The sequence below is a fragment of the Rhizophagus irregularis genome, chromosome 21 (assembly GCF_026210795.1).
Source record: "Rhizophagus irregularis chromosome 21, complete sequence".
NCBI lineage: Eukaryota > Fungi > Glomeromycota > Glomeromycetes > Glomerales > Glomeraceae > Rhizophagus > Rhizophagus irregularis.
In genome coordinates, this window is record NC_089449.1 from 3213906 (window position 1) to 3237364 (window position 23459).

The 23459-nt window shown below is 28.7% G+C and overlaps 5 protein-coding genes across 5 annotated transcripts; 2 read left to right on the forward strand and 3 right to left on the reverse strand.

The window, feature by feature from the left end:
- Positions 1-5507: 5507 nt before the first annotated feature.
- On the forward strand, positions 5508-6251 carry OCT59_014108 (uncharacterized protein; the record flags this gene model as incomplete). The annotated part of the gene is made up of 2 exons (XM_066141954.1): positions 5508-5708; positions 6006-6251. 2 exons carry the CDS (start codon positions 5508-5510, stop codon positions 6249-6251), a joined length of 447 nt encoding a protein of 148 aa, XP_066002031.1.
- A 4534-nt stretch (positions 6252-10785) lies between these two features.
- OCT59_014109 (uncharacterized protein) lies at positions 10786-11105 on the reverse strand (the record flags this gene model as incomplete). Its single annotated transcript, XM_066141956.1, has 2 exons — positions 10786-10982; positions 11066-11105. 2 exons carry the CDS (start codon positions 11103-11105, stop codon positions 10786-10788), a joined length of 237 nt encoding a protein of 78 aa, XP_066002032.1.
- Positions 11106-14872: 3767 nt separating this feature from the next.
- Positions 14873-15082, reverse strand: OCT59_014110 (uncharacterized protein; the record flags this gene model as incomplete). The annotated part of the gene is made up of 1 exon (XM_066141957.1): positions 14873-15082. One exon carries the CDS (start codon positions 15080-15082, stop codon positions 14873-14875), a length of 210 nt encoding a protein of 69 aa, XP_066002033.1.
- A 3775-nt stretch (positions 15083-18857) lies between these two features.
- Positions 18858-19283, reverse strand: OCT59_014111 (uncharacterized protein; the record flags this gene model as incomplete). The annotated part of the gene is made up of 1 exon (XM_025328099.1): positions 18858-19283. One exon carries the CDS (start codon positions 19281-19283, stop codon positions 18858-18860), a length of 426 nt encoding a protein of 141 aa, XP_025168193.1.
- A 1007-nt stretch (positions 19284-20290) lies between these two features.
- On the forward strand, positions 20291-21028 carry OCT59_014112 (uncharacterized protein; the record flags this gene model as incomplete). Its single annotated transcript, XM_025328098.1, has 1 exon — positions 20291-21028. The coding sequence occupies one exon, from the start codon at positions 20291-20293 to the stop codon at positions 21026-21028; it is 738 nt and encodes a 245-aa protein (XP_025168192.1).
- Positions 21029-23459: the final 2431 nt, after the last annotated feature.

Sequence of the window (23459 nt, forward strand, 5' to 3'; positions counted from 1 at the left end):
CTTAATAAAATAAGCTATATCGTTTCGGGCAAATTAATTTGGTTCAGCGACTAATTACTTGACGGTTACCGGACAGATACTATATATATAATTTATTACAAAAAAAAAGTCGATTTTTTAACGAAAAAATATAATTTTTTCATTTTCAAACCAGTGGAAATAATAATTGAAAATTTATGGAGGATCAAACAATATATGCACTAAGTAAATTTTTTTTAAGAATCAATAAGGTTTAAGATTTCTTATTAATGCGACAGTATTACGATATAGAACATATGTTTGGGTAGAATTCTTTGTGTGTTTTACATTTATTATGATTTTCTCGATAGATAACTTAACTATTATCACCTATATTAATTATATGCATGCAATATCCATAAATCGTTTACAATGTAAGATAAATTTTCTATAAGAATAAACTAGTTTAATAAAAAAATCCTTAAGATACTAATTTTAAAACTCGTTCAAATAAGAAAGAACATTGACGTGAAAAAAAAATATCTTACATCGAACGACTGAGAAACTGCATTGTTTAGATCTTCAACGCACAATCCTTTAATTTTTACATGACTTCAAGTTAATGTCATAACTCTGGCCAAAAGTCACATGAAATGTAATTTTAGGCAGTCATCACTCATCAGAGAAATCTCACGTGACGTGATTTTAAATATAACGGCGCAGTTTGTATCTTTTTTTTTTTATAGAAAAAAAAGATAAATCTAGATTTCTTTACTTTATTTGGAAATAGAATCTTCTTCAAAATATAAGATTACTAACTTTCAAATCATCATCCGAATTTATGTTATGGGCTAGGGATGCTAGAAAACTTAAAGTTTATAGTCAAAGATTTGAATAAGATGAAGAAAACTCTCAATTTAGCATTCTGTAAATTGTTGACATCAATTTTCTGAATAAAATAATGTATCATTCAATAACTAAGGTCGATTAGTTCAACAATTGTTTGTAAGTTTTTGAGTAGAATTTCATTAATCGAAGATATAGTGAAATTACAATCGTCTATACGAAGGTAGCATTTCCGTTCTCAAAGAGATATTTTGGCACAGCTTGCATAATAAATATCCGGCTAAATCTGATCGGTACACTGTTAATCAAATAAATGAATTGGGAACCATTATCAAGTTAACTCTAAATTAAAAGTAAAATAATTCGTAATTTTTTGTATTATTTAACAAATTGAATAAAATTTATTACTTGAAATATAAATGTATTTACTAATAACTGAATATGGACAAAATGTTTCTTATTTAATTCGTGATCCGTAAAATTTTCATATACGATCATTAGTAATCTTTTTCTGATACCTTTACCTTGTTTTATTCCTTAAGTAATGCTCTTTATGTAAACCCATGTAAACCCATTCAACTCTGGCATATTTAACACATAATATTTGTCCCAAAGTTTCAAATAATTTGTTTTTCAAAAAATTTCTCACATAATTTTTACTTTTATTTGACGCCACGCCAGATTCCCACTTTCTGCAGATCCTGCAGTTGACTCGAATTAAACATTTTCTATTAGATTTAATTAATGCGTCTGAAACTCATCTTAGTTCAACAGACTTTAGAATATAAAACAGGAAAGCTGGACGGAAGAACTCAAGGTTAATAGTTATAAGACTGCAAGTTATTATACTTGCTTCGCAGCAAATCACGATTATATAATAACAGTCAAATCAACATTTTGTTTATTAGCGATTCGCGTGTGTTATAGATCGAATAATTTGCACAAAATTAATTTCGTATAAAATATCACATTATTGGTGGACATAAGTGCTGTGACGATATTGAAAGGGCGAACTTCATATTGGAAAGAAAGATAGATGCATGGACGGAAGAATTCAAGAAACTGGATGACCGGCGGGTTGAATTACATTATTTTCGTAATGAATAACTCAATGTGTAGAGCTACTGGTAAAACTCTTTATGAAATTGCTTGGAATGAGAGTTACGTGCTTCCATTTGTCATTTTTTTATCATAATTTTCAGAAACTCAGTAACACAGATATGGAAATAAATATTTGTTTTAGGAGGAACATTAAAAAATAAAAATTTCAATCGCCAAATTTTTAAATTTAATTATTTCTACTGATTTATTTAAATAATACGCACATAATCGTTACAATTAACTTGCTTCTTTAATAAGCTGAATTAAAAAATATAATATGAAAGAGTATTGCTAACTGAATCTTAACTAGCAGGTCTTTAATAATAAAAAATTAGACCGAGCAAATAAAAAATTTGTGATATTTTTACATGCATCATAAGTCATGACGATTCCTTTTTTCACATTCTAGCAATTAACGTAAATGTTGAATATCTTTCAGATATTATTTGGATGATAAGGACTAACAGTATAAGTAATCAAATGTACAGTATTTATTACGATAAAAGATACTAGAGAATTATGGAAAAAAATTTTTAATGAATGGAAAGGAATCTAATCAAATTAAATAGTTATTGGTAAATTACAATTTACTTACTAAACAAATTTATGTATCCTTTATATAAACTTAGAAAAACTTCACTCCCGTAACTGAAATTCGCATATAGTAGTTATACTCTACTTTACAAATCATACTTTAAAGTAATCTAAAAATTTTATATTTTATTTAAAAAAAATTCAAGTGCGTTAATAGCTATATTTTGTTTATAGCGCTGTACGTTTGTTTCTTTCGATGCTGTAGAGGAATCACCATGAACTTATAGTGTGTTATGATTTGATTTTGTCTTGCCATTTTTTCTCATATTCCATCTTTTATAACCTTATATCACAGAATTTATCGAATTATTTACATTTTCCGTAAATGTCCGTGAAAAGATGATCATTTTTACGAGTTTTTACAGAAATAACGAATAAAATTTTTTACAGGGTCGGTTGACGTTGACAGCAGTTCATAGCCAAGATATTTATATTTTCTTATAACATAATACCGTTTGCGGCGTTTTGGGCAAAATTATAAAAAAAATGTAAAAATTTGAAAGGTGGATGTGTCAAATTTTCATTTAATAATAAAGAGGGTGGGGCAATTTCTATTTGTACACGAGGTGTTCAAACGCGGGTTTCCAAAAAAAGGTAAATTTTTACATCAATTCATTTAATGTTGGCCGGGATTAAATTTACAAAAAACCAAAAGCTTCAAGTATACTTGCAGAACAGGCAATAATGTGCTTACCGTATAAAAGTTATTATAAATTTTTCTTTACAATTTTTTTTGTTTTAAGGCCGTGTGATACGTGTATCGGCCGAACACCTAGTCTTACTGTGCGGCAAAATGGTATGGCTATACGTGAGAAATTTTCTTTATTGGGGCAATTAGGAAATATGTAGCGTATAGAGACCCTTGTGTGTAGTGTATGGTGATCTTTAGCTATGTACGTATGGTTGCACTGAGTGTACTGTACGTACATACGAGTATATAGTAAATTAGTACTGTACGGTAATACAAATTAGTACGGACGTTCAAAAAAAAACAAAATTTTAATATTCCGTACTCAGACGGACCTTTAAAAATAAATTTTGATTTTTTCGTACTAATATTTTACATTGTAGCATCATGTGATCAAATTTTTGAGATGAATATGTTGCACACAATATTTGAGTAATATAATCTGTCATCGTAAATATCTCTTTTAATTTTTTACTTCTTTGAAGAAGAAAAATAATTGGAAATATGGATATTTATAATATATCCGATGTTAAAGAGTATCCATTTGAGCTATTAAATCCTGAATTTGAACAAATAAAATATAATAATGAATTGAAAAAATTAATAAATAAACCAATAAAATTTAGTTATTATTTTAATGGTCAGTTTTATTATTGTGGAGCTGAATATGTTAAAGGAATGAAAATTTATTAGCTTATCTTCAAAGAATTTTTTTAATTTTATAATTTAACATTTAATTTTATAATTAGTAAGATATTTTGTTGAAAACAATATTTGAAGTTGCACAAAAATACAAGAATGCAAAGTCGTACGATTGTACGAAAACTCAAATTAATACGAAAATTTTAAAACTTTCGTACGTACTAGTATTAAAAAATTGATTAGCTGTAAATGTACGTACGAACAAAAAAAACACAAGTACGTACTAATTTGCGTTAGCGTACTGTCCTATTTTACTCAATACCTCGTACATACATGGCAAATAAATGATACTAATTAAATCAAAACGTACGTACGTATGAAAGAAATAAGAGACCAAACGCACATAAATACAAATGATAAGGCGCAGCCGCAGTAACTGCCACTAGCCGCACCGGCAAAAATTTAGCCATCACGTGACATACCTCTAAATCACATCCCACCAGGTTTGCGCTGTTTATATTTATCTGAGGGACTTTGTTTTTTGAGTAGGTAAAATCCTTATTTATCACCACTGTTTACTTTCACGCGTTCGTGCATAATGCCGTAACGCTGGCCCTGTGCTACAATTTTTGCCGGTTCAACTGGTGGTTCGTGTCTATACATAACATCTTTCCTATATAATCTCTTTATTGATATATTCAAGGTACTGACTTTATTAAATCTGGGATTGGCACAGTTATACCACTTTCGCAAACTTTTTCTTACGAAATAAATGTATTTAATTTACCTGATGTATCACAATGAATTTTTGGATCTTTCTCATCCACGTGATTTTGAATAGTTATGATAATTAAATTATATAATTAGCACCAAATAACTTTCCTCGGGTATGGCGAAAAAAAAACTCTCTCCCCTTTCCGATTTTTTTGTTAACAAACCGCAGTAATATAAACTTTTTCACAAACACTTATATTTTTGTAAGGAGCGAGGACCACTTGGTGGCCTCTACGGAAAGGTCTCCTTTTATTACCCTTGACCTTTGAGAGAGATGGATACAGAAGATATATCTGTTCCCGTTCAGCTGGTTCATACCGACCAGACTACTTTACCTTTACCTCTCCTTTCTCCCTCAAAAACGTTTAATAATACGTCCACTTTTCATAAAAATACTTTCCTTGTCTCTGTGAAAAAATTTCACGTGATGACAAAACGCCGAACCGGTTATAACAAGATTTATGAATTTAGGCGCTCAAAAAGTTTCTTTTTTGAGCTTGCTGATCCCTTTTCAAACACCAATGATCTTCATTTATTTTTACACACCAATGATTATCACATGGATTCTACGCCTATTCGATACACATCCACGAGCTATTTGCCTAACACAAAATATCAAATTAGTAAAATGCTCACACACTTTTTTACCTTACAAAAAGTTTTACCCCAACGTATTCAACAAAAGTATTTTGATTTGATTCGCCAAAAATTACTGGATCGAATCGACTTTATCAAGTCACGTGCTTCTAATAGAACTTTGAAGAACACTCATACAAAAACTTTCTTCTCGTTTTCTTATAAGCGCTATCGCTTCCACTTTGGTATTTACGTTCCTTGTGAACATGTTTACACACCCGCTTTATCTAATTCTCTTACCCGGTGTCATAGCCCGAGCCCTTTCGTCATGTCTTTAAATAGACGTGCTTGTGGTACTCATCAACCTGAATTTTCGAGAACAAAAATTAATCACCATCTGAAACCTGTGCCTGAATTGGACCCAGGATATACGAATTCAAAATCTTCACACGCTAACCATGTATACGATCTTTGGCAACATCGATGGAAAAATGAGATCTTTTCCAACCGCCTTGGCATTCAGTACAATGTATGCTATGTGGCTAACAGTACTAATTTCGTGCGCAAACATCCAGGCGCCTATATTTACAGGAAACACCTTTCGAATTTCAAACTCAACCATAGCAGTAATCCTGCAACGAAGCGCAAACAGGAAACCCGCTTCAAAAGACGTTGTGCAAGGGTGCTTAAAACTATTGACCCTACCTCCCGCACTTTGAAAGATGACAAACTCTCAGCTGGAAGACGTTTTCGCTTCCTATTCGATGAATCACAACATATCTACTCACCTCTTCACCATTTGAAATTCAAAAAATTTTCAACGGAGAAATTATTACCTGATCCTGATGATTATACATTTAAAATACCTCATCACACGCTGCCGAATTGCAGCACTACGTCACAACCTTCGACCTTATCTAGGCCTTCTGGCGTTAATACTATCCCTCATTATTTGAATGCCGCAGAAATCGAGGCTCTCATGGATTCGTTAGAACCACTTCCTCGTAGCACTATATACTATGGTCATAATCCCGTAGACCCGTCTAAAGTGAACAGTAGTTATTATTTATAATACAACCCCTTTGAACCTGACTTACCCCCGACTACCCACATACGTCAGTCTAACCCTTTAGATTACGACTCATCCACCGCTAACGGTATGGGCACCACACTTAAACATTATTATCGTCGAGGAATATCAACTCGACAACTGACGGTTCATACTAATGGATTTCACGAGCAGATGAAACAACCCCCACCTCCTCCAATGCCTTGCAAAAAGAAACAACATCGCAAGTGGAAGAAATGGGTGGAAAAATATCAAGAATACTACGACTATACGTGCATACCGTACGCTCCTCGGCCTTGTCACCCGGCTGACTACCATCTAGATCTCTTCGGTTTACCCTCATACACCTCAGACGAAACTAAATCGGTGAAATACCGACCTAACAAGAGGGACACTTTGTCCTATCCTTCCGCTTCGTCACAATCACATGACCACAAACGATCAAGACCAGCGAATAGTTTCCCTACTGACTCCCTATTTTCTAGTCTTAATTCTAATTAATTTAGTTTTTCTTATTCTATATATGTATATTGTTCATGTAATGAGTCTTAAACACTTTTTCTTATTTTGCATTCTACATTTTGGCGTCTATGAATTACCCTTACGTCATCATGCACGTTTGTATATGTATCAAACAATTTAAAATAGTGTGAACCATTCCACTTATGACAGTATTGACAAGTGGCAGCCTTAGGGCTGAAAGCAAAATACGGGTTTTATTAATTTTTCTTGTTTTTTTTCTTGGGATTTTGGTAAAATTGTGTTTTTTTTCTTGGGATTTTGGTAAAATTGTTTTTTTTTCTCTTATATATATATTTTAAGGCGGGTGTTCCTGGGAAAGTTCGTGGTTCTGACTCGCGTTCACCTATTCCATAAAGAACAGAAAGCGTCACGCCTTGGGGTGGCTTGCTTCGTAGTGATAGTATTATATATAGACTTTTTAGGTTCTCTGTATAATTGAATCTACGGGTTTGATTTTCTGTTTTCTAAAAATAAAAAAATAACCAAATAACTTTCCTCTCATGTTATCATTAACTCAAACAAATTACTTATATCTTTATCTGAAATGTCATTCTCGTTTTTAACCATCAACAAAATCAAATCTTCAAATTTGGAGTCGCGCGCGAAATTAAATGTTTAGCCAGCTAGGCTGCGGCTGATATTATAATATAGTATTTTCAGTTCCACGAATCTTGATTATATAACGAAATTTTCTTGGCTACAAAACATTGAATTTATATTAAAAGAATTTCAAAATTCGGATACGAAAAAGTATTTGAATTCATGCATTTTAGGATATATGAATTATAAAATTTTACTTTTAATCCCAGCAAAGAAAAACATCCTTTCTTTAACCATATAAAAGCAACTACATTATTTTCAAATTTTTGATTTAAGTGCTTTTATGATAAATTTGATATACACAGTGAAATTCGATAAACCGGATCTATCGGTTCCACTAAAAATATCCGGTTTATCGGGATATCCGGTATAACGAAAAAATTTCAATCTATTATACTAAATTTTTTTAAAAAATTTCATGCTAATAAACTAATATACACTATAATTTAATTTTTTCATCTTAATTTTAAGTCATAGAGGTCATGAAAATGAATATAAAATATTTTTAAATTGAATATATAAGTAATACATAACTTCAGCCGGAATTAAGATTTTTATAATTCTGGCCAAAATTAAGATTTACCGCATCACGTTACTTAAATTTTATTGGTTAATGATCACGTGATCAAGTTTATCGAATCATTTTTACTATAGCTGGTTAGAAAATTGATCTGTTATCGAGCTTTTACTAGTAAACTCCGGTATATCACAACTATTTTAATATACGTGATTTGGTTCCAGAAAAAAAGTCTGGTTTAGGCCCAAATCCGGTTTATCGAAGATCCGGTTTGAATTTCACTGTATACATAGTATTTATAGAGGTACGAATTCTGAATTATAAGAATATCATCTAATTGGAAGTAACAAATACGAGGGATAATATTTGAATATGATACCTAATAGTCTGAAAAAATTTTATTTTTACACATCCTTTTCATTATTGAAATTGTCAAAAACACAATTCAATGTATCTTTGGTCAAATATTTAAGATTTGAAATATATGTAATCGGTTTTCGCCCATTACGCTTGGTTGGGTCGACCGGAACTATTTTAATTTTGTCAAAAATTTTTTTGTTGTAGTCAAATATGTCCAATTAAAAAGTCAATGGACCAAATAATTTTCACTACTAATAATTTATGTAATGTTAGATGTCAGTTCTTATATGCTTAAAAATAAGCTATACATTGAAAAATGTTTATTTTTAATAAAGCATAAGGTTAATTTTAAAGATCAACGTATATGTTAAAATCAATCCAATCAGATGTGAATAGAGTATCGCTTCACACTGGCACATACAATCAGACACAAATAAAGGAAAGCAGATTAACCATATAAAACTAAATTTAAAATTAAGGTGTATATTAAAGGATAAACATTTTATTAATTAAATTCTTCACACACGTTCTATATTGTTCCTTCTCTGAATGCTCTTTATTACAGGTCTATATATACATAAACAATATGTTCTATATTTCCCATATATGCTACATGTTCTATATATTCTATCGAACATATTCGACATTTGTTACATTGATCGGCATCACGGGTCCCAGTTATATCACGTGATTGCTGCGTGACATTTTACTGCGTAACAGTAGGTATGATTAGCTTTTAATGTTAAATAGAGAGTAACCGAAAAAAAAGATGGGGTAAAAGGATAGAGTTACAGTGTGTTACAAAAATTATTCACGTGATAAAAATGCTCACAATTTATTATAATAGACCAGTTAATAGACCCAAGGTTACATTTTGATATCTTTTGAAGTTATAAACATTTTATTATCTTTTGAAAAAATTATCAATAATTATTTACTTCAAAGCAAAAAATATATGCTAATAAATGATTCAAACTACAAAAATGTGTGTAATCTACTCAAAATCAATTTTTATCATTTAAAGTGTAGAATAAACTTGACACATTTTGACATCATTTAGGACTTTAGTGCTTTTTTACTTTTTGAGAAAATTAGAGAAAAATTTGACATGAAATTCATAAATTAAAAATAAATGCAAATTCACTAGAAATTTCTTAAATATTATCAAGATAAATGGGGAAAATGGGAATAAAAAAATTCTTTTAACAATATAAAGTATTTTATGCAAAAAAATATAAATTTGCTCTAAAAATAGTTATAAAAAATTTTTAAATAAAAAAAATATAACTATAAGCTTAATTATAGAAAAATTACTAAAAACAATTCCATATTAATTTATTATTGATGAAATCCATCTTTCAAATAATTCCGGTTTTTTTTGTAACACGTTGTAAATAAAAAAGATCAACACGCCACCACACCACCCTCGGATTCCATGCCAATTTGCTTACTATACATCACCTCGGATGCTCATCGCACGGATAGGCAATTAATGACAAACTTAAGAATTCTTTCGCATTCGACAAAGAAAATAAATATTCACTGACAGCGTTTAAGTTTATTGATATAAAGTGTGAATCACAGAACAATGATGTTTTCTAAGGGGACACATTCTTATAATTAATAATTACAGTACGCAATGAGATAAAATCAAAAAGTCTAAAACGAAAATTCAAAAGTCATGAAAAATGGTAATATGGGTAGTTAGTAAGTTACTTTTTTGATCATACAAGTTTATGCAGTTATTTTAGATCTTAAAAAAATAATTTTTCATTAATAAAAAATGTGTAATGATAAAGCTTTTTTTTAATTAATATTATCCCACGTATTGGTTACGTCCAACTAGATATTCTTTAAAAATTCAGAATTAGTATTTCTATAAATACTATACGTACTGTATATCAATTCTATCATAAAAGAAAGAATAAAAAATCAAATTGTTGGAAATAATGTGGTAGTTTTTAAATGAATAAAAAAGCAATGTTTTGATTTTCTGGGTTTTAAAGTTAGTCATAAATAAAATTTTATAATTCATATAGCCTAAAATGTGTCATATAAGTAAACTTAAGTAAGTAATAAGTATAAAATCAATGTTGTCATAGTCAAAGAAAATTTGTCGCATAACCAAGTAGAAATAAATGTATAACGATAAAATTTCTAAAGAAGCTTGTAAAATTTTTCTTAAATAATCTTGGAAGTAAATAAAAATTGGTCTAATAATTCGTAATATAAAATTAGAACCTGATGATACGATAAATAAAAGTAAAAAAGCGTAAAAGCTGTGCTTTTGAAACTTGGAAATAAATAATAAATGTGTTTGTGTTTGTGTTTGAATTTGACTTCGTATAAAGAATATTACTTAATCGGGTCTGTTGACTAACGGATAACGAATTGAACCCTTATTTTCGAAATATTCGCGTTGATATAATAGCGTAAAATTTTTAACATACGAGTATACGAATCTCAATTGAACAACTTCTTCTATTAGATATCCATAATTTAATGTCTTATAACTTCTTCTATTGACTGAACTTATCGCTAATTTTCAAATTCTTCATTATTGGTAATATTGGTTACATAGTCATTACTCATTAACGCCGCCATTAATTTACTATCAAGTAAATTTAATTTCTCATAAATTTCTTCCCATGGCTGAAACTCATCGTTGGATTTTCTCCATGACTCGATTTGCTCTTCGGTTTCATTATTAGTACTGGTTTGGCGTTGACAGTCCTCTAAATGAATAAGATATCCAGAGACTTCTATGCAATTGTTTTTATATGTTTTAATCCGCGCATGCGCAAGGCATCCAACAAACTTGTAAACTTGTCTTGATTTTCGAGCTTTTGAGTTACCATTTTTTGGTCTTAGGCTTGCATCACTTCCACAACAACATTGTAAAAGACAAATACCTTTAGCTTTATCACTATAACGCACCTTTGCAGAAACCTCTGATTTTCACAAAATATGTTAGACATAATCACTACATGTTATTAACAGATGGTATATATATGTTCTACATATTTTAATATACGTAATATGTTTGTAATATTAATAAAATAATGTTATAATATTTTTAATATATGTTGAAATTTAAACTAATGTAGTAAATAATTTTGTAATATGAATAAAATAATTTTACAATATTTTCAAAGTATGTTAAAATATGTACTCAAACTAATGATATAGTGAATATTTTGAATACATTGTTAATATATTTCAAATATGCTGTTGTTATATGAATAACATATTTTGAATGCTTTTGTTGATATACGAATAATATATTTTTATTTTTATGTTTCAGAAAAACCAATTTGAAGTAAAAATACGAATAATATATTTTGAATATGTTGTTGATATATGAATAACAACGCTTCTAGCATGTGACTATCATATGACTATAAGGTGATCGCTAGTGGCATTTTTTTTCGTCTCGGCTGTCCTATATTGGCTATATGAAGGCAGTACTATGAAACCTTAATTTTTTTTAATTTTAAATAATACAATTATATTTTTTTTAAAAAAAAAATTTAAATTATAGATTTTATCCTTTTTGTCCTTTCACTTCAACTCGGCAATAAGAATGTTAATACAACAATTTTTTTTATTAATCCATTAACGAAAATATTATCTGAAATAAAATTGTGTTCAAATTTACCTAATGTTAAAAAGTAATAGTTGTTAATTTATTGATATATAGCAAAAATGTATAATAACAAATTGTGACTTTTATACACATGTTAAATTTAAATGGTAGTCAATAAATTGTGTAATTAAACATAAGATATTTTGATATATATATATAGTTGGAGCTTACTTAAGAATCATAAACTTCGTAGCCACGCTCAATTAAGGCAATGTATTACTAGACCTACACTAAAGATGACTTTAGCAAGGCTTTCTTTGTGAATTAAAGAAATTTCATACACTTTGCCAGCTGGTGGGATAGCTTATGACCTTTAACCTCAAATCTGTTATACTAATAAACCCAGACTGTTTGCACCACTAATAAAAAGTATAAGTATAGTTAAGGTACTTCAAAGAATCCCTAAAAAGAAAAAAATTAAATGAGCTATTAGTAAACATTCATCAAATTAAAATAAAAAAAAAAAAAATAAAATACTTTCATTTTGTTTATAATCACATGTTATCAATTGAGATAACAGTTCACACTTCAGACTTGTACAGACAATCCCGGAAAAATTACAGCCATATGATCATCAATATATCAATTATCAACCAAATTTTACGCATCTAGATCCATCTAAAGAGCAAATATTCATCGGAAATCCAAAAACTTTAAGCTTCTTACTCTAGTGGTTCCTGTCTAATCTCGTCAAAGATTAGCTTTAAATACTTTTTTTAAAAAAGAGATGAAATGATTTAAAGAATAATAAAATATAATTGTTCAATCTAAAAGTGTATAAGATATAATTGTAAAGAATATGTAAAATAAACATTTAAAATGTATTAAATATATAATATTATACAGAGTCCATAAAGAATAAAATGAGTTAATTAATTAAAGTATATGGTTTATTCATTCTAATCTAATGAAAGTCTCAAGGCAACGTTATTAAGCTTCTTAATAGACTTGATATTATATTTAGTATAACTGATAATGTATTCTCTGACGAATACATATCATTATTTATATTATTTATATTAGATATATATATGTGTATATATATGAGCACATATAAATATCATTAAAAATATAAAAAAAAAAAATTTTATTTCGGGGAAGCCTCCTATTTATACTATTTTATATAAAATTATATATCACATGAATCATGTGATACAATATTAATATAACCGCAGCCACAGCCGCAGTTATTTATTTAAACTAAAAATAAGCTTTTTCCTTTTTGGGTTCGATTTTGATATAGTAAGTTTTTACGAACAAATTTTTACTTTTTTTTTGAGAAAAGTTACTAACTTTTCTCATTTCTTTGTAGGTTCCATTTTTTTTTCTGAATATAGAAAGTTTCGCAATTTTTGCAAAACTTATTTTTTAAGAAACCAGATTTCGGTAAATATATTTTTCATTCTTTTTTTTTAATATTTTAACGAACTATTATTAACAGTTTTAGTTCTTTTTTTTTAGGTAATTCTTTGAGTCTCTTTGGACGTGGGAATTCGGCAAGTAAAATTTTTATTTTTTTCTTTTTTAGTTTAATAAATAGTTACTAACTGTTCGTTTTTTCTTTTTTTTAGATGGTTCTTTCAGGTTTTTTTAGAGGTTACATTCTGGTAAGTTTTTGACTATTTTTTTATTTAACTTTTCCATCTTTCAACGAACAGTTTCTAATACATTTCTTTTTTTTTTTAGACAGTTTTTCGGATTTCTTAAGATATTGGATTTTGGTAAGTATATGTTTTCACTTTTCAAAATTTTTTTCGCCTTTTAACAAATGGTTTCTAACTGTTCATTTTATGTTTTTTAAGGCGTTCTCTCAAATCTTTGGATATGAAATTTTGGTAAGTAATTTTAATTTTTTTTCTTAATAATTTTATTTTAACAACTTATTAACAGTTTATTCTTTGGTTTTTCTCTTTTAGGTTTTGCTGATTCTTTCTGGAAATAGAGGTGGCTATTAAAGATCAATGGAGTGCCAAAAAAGTTAAGTGTAAAGACGTATCAAGAAAGTTGGCTGATAATCATCCATTTTATCGAAATCTCTATAGAGCTTATGCAGATTATTTAAATTAAAGTGCAGCAATATTGAACAAAACATAGAATTTTATAGTTCAATTTCATACATGGTTATTAAAGACAATCAAGAACCTGTACGATTAAAACTTCATATTGGCGATATTGTAGATCTAAATGAAGAATTTAAAGGTGTCGCATATGCTATAAAGCAAACAATGGTCAAATTTTACACTATTTTTTATTTAATTTCAGGTGACGAACTATGTTGATTTTATATCAAGATGTCCACTTTATAATATTCAGAAGCTGGAAGAATCACGTTAGTTTTGAATCTTTCCAATCAATTTTATTGATCACGTCTCAAATTCACTTTATTCACGAATATAAAAGTACATGTAGCACCAAGCATGATGAGGCTAATTGAAGTTATGTTTTAAATAGTTTTTATTATACTGCAGTTTAATCAGCTAGACAACTATATTGCTAACATTATATTATTATATTACACTAGAGAATTCTTTCAAAAATCAAGTCGTACATGAATTTATTGGAGGAAATTTTAATTTAAATCGAAATTTTTATCATACAATCATTATATTATTTTATTATTTTTGAAACATGGCTATTATATTATTTTATTATTATTACTCTGTCTTCGATATATTTTCAATATATGATTGTTATATAAAATTGAATTTCTATTATATTATTGATACATATTTACCATATGATGGCTATATAAAATTAATATTTCAAATAATATTTTTATCACATCTCTGACACATATTTGGCATATAATAACCATATAAATTTAACATTCAAAATAATATTTTACCATGTCTCTAACATATAGTTACTATATAAAAATAAGATTTTTATATTATATGTTCAACATATTGTCAGCATATAGTTAAAACAGAGATAACATAAATAGGAATATCATATGTCTGGTATATTTTAAAAATATCGCTAACATATTTTGTAAAAACCAAAGGTTTCTGCAAAGACTTTCCATTTGCGTTCCGGCTTATTTTCGAGTATAAGACCATGTTCTTTCAAAAAAGGAGCAGCATCGTTTGGTGATTCCCATTTTTTATCGGTAAACTCAGAATCCGGAAGAGAGCGTAAATTTTCTTTTTGCTCTTGAGTTAAAATAAGATGAGAGTTAATTTTTGTCATTTGAGAAAGTTTTAAAGAAATTAATAAATGATTACCGAACCACCCCTTTTATCCTACCGTATTTGTGTTACGACATCACATTGACACACTAAGCCTACGAGATCTGATTTGTCCGATTAATATTTTTAATTCTGGCAATTATAGCCAAATGCTTGCTGTTTAAAATAACGAAAAGAGGTTCTTTAATAATATTTATAAAATTATATAATGATGAGATTAGTTATTTTTAATATTTTTTTTTTTTAAAAAAAAAGCTAGTTATCTAATTATATATTTTTTCCCTTTTTTCTCCTTTTTTTCTCCTTTCTCTTTGAATACAAAAAAAAGTAAAATATTTAAAAATATTAAAGATTTAAAATTTTTATTTCCTTGCAAAAAAAAAAAAAAAATTGCTTGCATAATTCTGGCCGAATTTCTGGCAGAGAACTTACGAAAAATTTGTCGAGCCTTTCGTCGTCGGCGGTGGAGCTGTTGTAGACCAAATCTTGTCCCAAACTTACCATCGGCCTAAATTAGGAGATCATCGTTGGTACAGTCTCAAGGCATTATTAGATTGGGCCGATAATTTAGGACGATGATAAGGTTTGGGACATGGTCAAGCAACAGAGCCGTTTTTTATCTATTCAGTCAAGTTAATTATCCATTTTAGAACTCTTTGGTGTAATTTTGGCCAAATTTTTTGAAAAAAAGGAACTGATGGTTACAAACATTCGTGATTACAAAGATCGCGTTACAAATAGATCACGCGTCAAGCGTTATTTGTACGATTTTAAATGGTAATATCCCGGGTATTATGTAAAATTGTTATATGTCTTAAACGAGTGAAAGTTAGTAAACGGGATATATACTGTATAAAGACCGAACTGTTAAATCGGTTCCAATTTTTAGTTCTTTTCTGATTGGTTAAAATCAAAGAAAATTAATTAGTACTTGCTATCCGGTGATTGTAGGAAGACGAATTATAACTTCTCGTTGAGACTCTTCATGTAGTAGTTAAGCAGTTCTCTAGCATAATTGATTCAACAATTATGTTATTGCGTTTTATTGATCTACATAAATTTCTGAAGTAGAATTTCAATAAAGTGCGATACCCAAAAGAACATATCAGGGTCCATCTTTAGCGGGATATATATATCACCTTGACAGAAACAAATCTATTTTAGTAATCAGAATGATTATATAAAATTGGGAAGATGAATTTTAATCTCTGTGTCCTTGGTTATTTAAGCCTGTTCGTACACTTCCATTTGGAGTTAACAAATTTAATGAATTTGAAATCTATTATCAATTGAATAAAATTTATTATTTTTAAAATAATAATATTAATAATAATATAAAAAATTTTAATAATTGCTATACTAAGTTTATTAATGTGCCTGAAATCTTATCTTTGGAATTTGGAATTACTTAGGTTCACCACTTACCTCATTACCTGAGATAATAGACTTTAGAATAGGAAGATTGGATGGGGAGCTTAAGCCTCAAGGTATAAAATGCGAGTTACAGTCAGAACTTGATATAACGATTATTGAATTCCACGATCAAGTGTATAAATTTTAATATAGCGAAATTTTTCAGTGAACCGGAGGGTTCGTTTATATATTAAATTCTGCCTGCGTCACAATAAATCACGTGAATAACGTGCTCGACGCGGCAAATACATAATCCTGTTATGTATTTTTTTCTTTTACTATAACTTTCAAGAACTCAGTAATATTATAATTTCAGTGAATATTAAGAATAAATAATTAATTTATGAGGAACATAAAAAAATAAAAACTTCAATTGCACAATTGCAAAATTTTTAAATTTAACTATTTATTTCTATAAATTTTACTACTGATTCAGTTTTTAAAATGACCGCATAATTGTTACAACTAACTTTGCTTTTAATAAGTTGAACTAAAAAAAATAGTTCGAAGAGAATATTACTAATCTTAAAAAAAAAATCGGACCGGCAAATACTGTAAATTGTTTTTATATGTATTTGCTTGTGATATTTTTAAATAATTAAACTAACCATCAATCATTTATATGCATCATAATAACATTCTAGCAATTAACGTCAGTAAATGTTGAATATCTTTCTAAATCATCATCTGGATGAGAAGGACTAACAATTTAATGAAAGTTGATGAGCTTTTCCAAATGTAACAGTATTTATTCATGAAATAAATTAATAAAAGATAAAACTATTTAATATGGCATATTTTAGTTATATTAGCATCCTAAAATCTGATTCATTTTAAGATATCTGTTTTATATATGAAAAAATTTCTAATGAGAATCAAATTCTGCCCTTAAAAATTTTACTATAAAATTATTATATAATTTATAATTCATACTTTAAAAAAAATCTAAAGGATTATAATTTAAAAAATCTTAAATGTGTAATTAAAAAAAAACCACGTGAATTGGTTATTATTAGTTATAGTATATTTGGTTTATAACGGCAAATACATACTGTTTATTATATTTAAATTATTTTAAGTTTAAATTAATATGCCAAAATTTAAGGGCGCGAAACTTGTATAATAGCCGGTTATTTAACTGGTTATACCGGTTAAATGCCCTGATTAACCGGTTTTAAACCAATTAAGTTTTTTTGGCCTATTCCAGCTTCTAAATAAGTTTCCTGATTTCAATCTTATTTCCAATTCCAATAAAGTTTATTGGAAGTTTAGAAGCATATTTGAACTTCCAAATCTTCTAATCCCAATTTATTTCCAATTCCGATAAATTTTAATTGAAAGATTACAGGAAGCGCATTATCATATGACATATTTAAGCTTTCCATAGCGTCCCGTTCACAAAAAAGCTCTGACACGTTTTTAAGCTGTGAAATCCTATTTGCACGCTTCAATTTGTCGTCTAGGGGCAAGATTGGCTGTGTACATGATGACTTATCAAATTCTTATTCCAATGTTCAAACATTTCTATATTTGAATTTGGTGTTAAACTACTAACTGAGGAAATATTTTAGTGTTGAGAATATTCAATAATTTTGTCCAATGTCCAAAAATTTTGACTGGAAGTTTCAATGCACATAAGACATTGCAAAATCGGCATCTTTCAATATTCCAATTCTTTACACATCCCTGCTATTGAGAACGCATAATGAATGTAAACATTTAAAAAACATACCAGGAATCCCATCTAAAGATATCTGATAGGAATTCTATGTTAAAAATTATGATGGAATCAAAATAAAAAAAACGGATGCACTTTTTGTATATACTTGCATTTTTTACCCTATATTTATTTATATTTGATCTCGCTCGCCAGCAAACGGTATCATTTATCCCATTGCAATTGGTAATTTATCGCGTGTTTATATGTTAAAAGAAAGAAAAAAAAGCGTAAAATTAATAAAATTTAAATATAATTTATTTTAAAACGTAAAAATACATAGTTTAATAATAGTGATAATTGTCTTGTAACAGAGTTATTGTTGCAAGTTATACATAATTTATACATAACTTGCTATATCTATCAGCCAACCAGCATTGAATTTTGTTCGATTTAAGTTAAAATGTGAGTAGTGTAATGGATGATAATTGATGATATAGGATATAGAAAGTTTTAGGGTTTGTTACTACAAGAATTTGAAAATATGGGTTTAAGATTGCTTAGAATTTGGGTTAAAGAATTACATAAATAATATACTAGTAGTTTAAATCATACAAAATGTGAAAGAAAATATAAATTTTAATCTCAAATAACAATTAATTCTAAAAACATTAAATATTATTAAAAAAAAATAGCCAAATATTGCTTAAAAACAAGCGTCCAAATCAATGAATTCATTGAAAATTCTACAATATTCACTATCTTCTTCTGAAGTGATTTCATTCGAACTTTTAAAACTTTCACAACAACGGTCATCAAAAATTACTCTCAATCTTGATTTATGATGATGATGAGAATTTATTATCAATCTTGTAGCGAATTGTGGTCGAATATTTTGAAGAAGTCGCTCGGTATTTGCGAATTGGATAAAAGAATTTTTCAGGTCGTTGGGTAATTCCCTCCACCGTCTACCCGCTATAACGGCTATACTTTGCGATGTTGATTTCGGGTATTCCTTATCTAATATTTTCTTGTAAAACTTATAAAAAATGATATATCCATTAAGAGGTTTATGACTTTTTTTCGATAGATTATTACGTAATGGACCATGAATTGAATTTTGTTTTACCATTTTATCGTTTTATTAGGTGAAAGATGATGGTTGACGTTGGCAGTCCTGAAATAACCAAAAATATTAATATAGCTATTTTGTATATATATATTTTTAATCCGTACAGATGCAAGACAACCAACAAATTTAGGAAAGTTAAGTGAAAGTGCCGAACATTATTTTATGATAAAATTTATCAACGATCGGCATCCGGGGGTGGTGTGGTAAGATAAGGCATCCGAGGTTGGTGTAGTAATGCATCTAAAATTCTAAAATAAATATGGGCCACAACTTGTTTATCAATATTTACAAATGACGCAGTCTAACTAACTTTATATTTTTTTAATTAATAAAGATACAATTATATAAATACTTTATTATACTATATCTGTTATTGAATCTGATATCGGCATGTAATATCGTAACACAAGTTATACGATTGGATAAAAGATCGATTTTCAAATTTCATTCAAACTTTTTCTGGGGGTGGTGTGGTAAGATAAGGCATCCGAGGTTGGTGTGGTAATGCATCTAAAATTCTAAAATGAATATGGGCCACAACTTGTTTATCAATATTTACAAATGACGCAGTCTAACTAACTTTATATTTTCAATTAATAAGATACAATTATATAAATACTTTATTATAACTATATCTGTTATTGAATCTGATATCGGCATGTAATATCGTAACACAAGTTATACGATTGGATAAAAGATCGATTTTCAAATTTCATTCAAACTTTTTCTGGAGGTGGTGTGGTAAGATAAGGCACCCGAGGTTGGTGTGGTAATGCATCTAAAATTCTAAAATGAATATGGGCCACAACTTGTTTATCAATATTTACAAATGACGCAGTCTAACTAACTTTATATTTTCAATTAATAAGATACAATTATATAAATACTTTATTATAACTATATCTGTTATTGAATCTGATATCGGCATGTGATATCGTAACACAAGTTATACGATTGGATAAAAAGGTGGTGTGGCTCGATTTTCAAATTTCATTCACTTTTTCTGAATGTCGGACGTAGATATTCCTTCACACCTCATTTTAACACCAAAACAAAAAGAACAATTATGTTCTCTCCCAGTTTCTAGGTTTACTGATATAAAATGGGAGTCACAAACCGACGCCGCTTCATTCTTGAGGGAACATGAACTTATACTTGAAGAACCGAAACGCAAATTGAAAGTGCGTTATAGTAATAAAGCTAAGGGTATCCGTCTTTTACAATGTTGTTGTGGAACTGATGCAAGCTTAAGACCAAAAAACGGTAACTCAAAAGCTCGAAAATCAAGACAAACTTACAAGTTTGTTGGATGTCTAGCGTATGCGCGGATTAAAAAATTTAAAAATAATTGCATAGGCATTACCGGTCACCTTATACACTCGAAAGACTGCCAACGTCAAAAGCCTTCATACGTTCTTGATAATTGTAAAAAAACTAAAAACGAAATTAAAAATTACGAATATGCAACAGAACGCAAAGCTAAAGAAAACGAAATTAAAAATTACGAATATGTAACAGAATGCAAAACTAAAGAAGTCGATGTTGAAAATAATGATCAATATGCAACCAAAACCGAAGAATGTAACGATATTGAAAATGATGAATTTGTAACAAAAACTAATGCCGAGAGATTCGAAAAAGAAATCAAAGCTTGGGACGTAAGTAATAACAAGCTTATGTCAAAGGACGAAATTGACGAAATTAATAGTATCTTACAATTTTTGAATCTCCTGAATTCTGAATAATTTTACTGGATTAGATCGTCCGAATAATAATAACGCGAAATGTTGCGCTACTGATAAAAAATAATTTACCTTTTACCAAACATTTCGGAATACTGTTCATCCAGTAAAAAATTAGCAAATTTATTATTTGTATTTATTAAATTTTCGGTTTATTATGTATTTAAATAAAGGGTGTTTCTAATCTTAACCGGGGAAAATTAACCAGTTGGTAATGGTTTGACTTAGAATTATGTAATTCTGCCCACCGGTTAATTTCCCCCGGTTAAATGTAGTTATTTTTCTTGAAGTGTTCTGTATATATATATGTGTGTGTGTTAAAAATAACTACATAATAAAAAATAATTATTGGACAATAATTATAGGCATCATTTAGTCATTGAAATGGGGATATAATTTATTCCGTATGGTGTATATAAATCACGTGATAAATTGTTATGGTCAATTTGGCAAATCGTAACGCTAATTTTCTGTGTAATGTAACAGTATTACAAGGCATAGATCAAGGCGAAGTGATTTCTCCGCTTTTATGGAACATTTATTATGATCCAATGTTCCATCGAATTAACCAACTTCAATCCCTACATTATACAACATGGGCGACTCAAAAAAGAAATGCGCAACATGTTGACAATGACCTCATTCACTCGTACTGTACTTCTGTTGTCGGTTATTTAGACGACACCACTTGGTTCGGTTCATCAATTAAACAAATAGAAGAAAAATTGTCAATTGCTAATTCATTCTATGATTTCACTAACGTGAAAATTAATCTGGCAAATACAAAATCCTGACCAACCAACATAACCCTCCAAAAACTATTACCCTCGCGATCAATAATACACTTTGTGACGCCCCTGTAACAGCTACAAACAAAGGGGAAAGAATCTTGGGATTATACATCAACGCAAAAGACCGTCATCAACACACTATTCAAAAAGGGAAACAAATAGTAGCAGCACATTATAACGTGATGAAAAACAAAAAATTAACTCATCACCACATTCGTTACATCATCAACAAAATAGTTTTACCAAAACTCGAATATATTTTCCAAGACAGGCCAACCGATTTTACTTTGAAATAAAAAGTGATACACATATTAATATAATTAATGTTCATTTTCAATTCTTTATTTATTTCTAACATTTTTAATGTGCAGTATGGTTTTAAGAAGTTAGTGAGGTTTTAGAAATTTAAGCAAAGCTTGGTTTATACTTTATAGCATATTTTAAGTAATAAAAAATCTTATCATTGTTTAGGCAAATTTATTATTCGAAATCTGAAACGTTGGGAAACTTTATATGGTCTTAAATTTTATATTAATATCATTACCTAACTTTTTTATTCTAAATGCCTCTTTTTGATAAAAATACAATTATTTTTCTTCTTCAAAGCAGTAAAGTAGTAGTAAAAGTGAAAATATGGATATTGATAATATATTCGATGTATTTTCAAGTAGAACAAGTAAATGATGTTACAATTGTAAATTTATTTTTAAAGGCCCGTCTGAGTACGGGAAAATTGAAATTTTTTTTTTTTTTGAGCGTCCGTACTAATTTGTATTACCATACTTATACTAATTAACTACATCTTTATATGGTAGCAAAATTTTTTTTATAGTACTAGTATATTTTCTTTATTTTATCTTTAATTAATATAGTTTAGTATTCTTTTTTTGATTTATATTAGCATTCAGTTTCAAACGCTTTTAATTTTATCAATTTTATTATTTTTTAAATTTATTATTAGTTTTTAACTTTAGTATTTTATGGGACCCAGGTGGTAATTGTTGTCTTGTTCTCGTTGACAGTTAGGGCATTTGATAGTTAAAATCAGGCAAGAGTTTAGGCAGTTGCGTTGTATGATGTCTCCCGTTGTAAGATTGAAGGTAATTTTTTTGATTCTTTTTGCCAATGATTTAGAAAATGGTTAAAATAAAGTTCTTACAGTAACAATTAATTTAATGAGAATCACTTAAATCACATCCCAAAATGTAACCTGTTCCAGGAGTTTACAATACTTATCCCGTTTACCCACGTGGCAGTGGCACGATAATGCAATATCATAGCCTCACGCCCTCACTGATTTACACAAAAGCATTTTCGCTTTCTCATTTCATTTCTCTTTTGGTCCTTTATTTTGGAAAACCTCGCCTTTTTTCATTGAAATACACTTTAAAGCGTCTCTCTTTAAGAATGGGTTAAGTTTCACTTCTTTTTTTTCTCGCTTCTTTTTTTTATGGGCTATTGCTTTAAAGCATTTCGTCCTTTTTCTTTGAAATAAACTTCAAAATACCTTTAGGGATGCTTGGATGCATTATTTTGGATTTCTTTTGTTAAAAATGGTAAGTTTCTCATGATGTTGGATATTTTTTATTTATCAAGTTATTAATTTTTTTAACTTTTCTTCTTTAGGAGTATTTCTTTTGGGA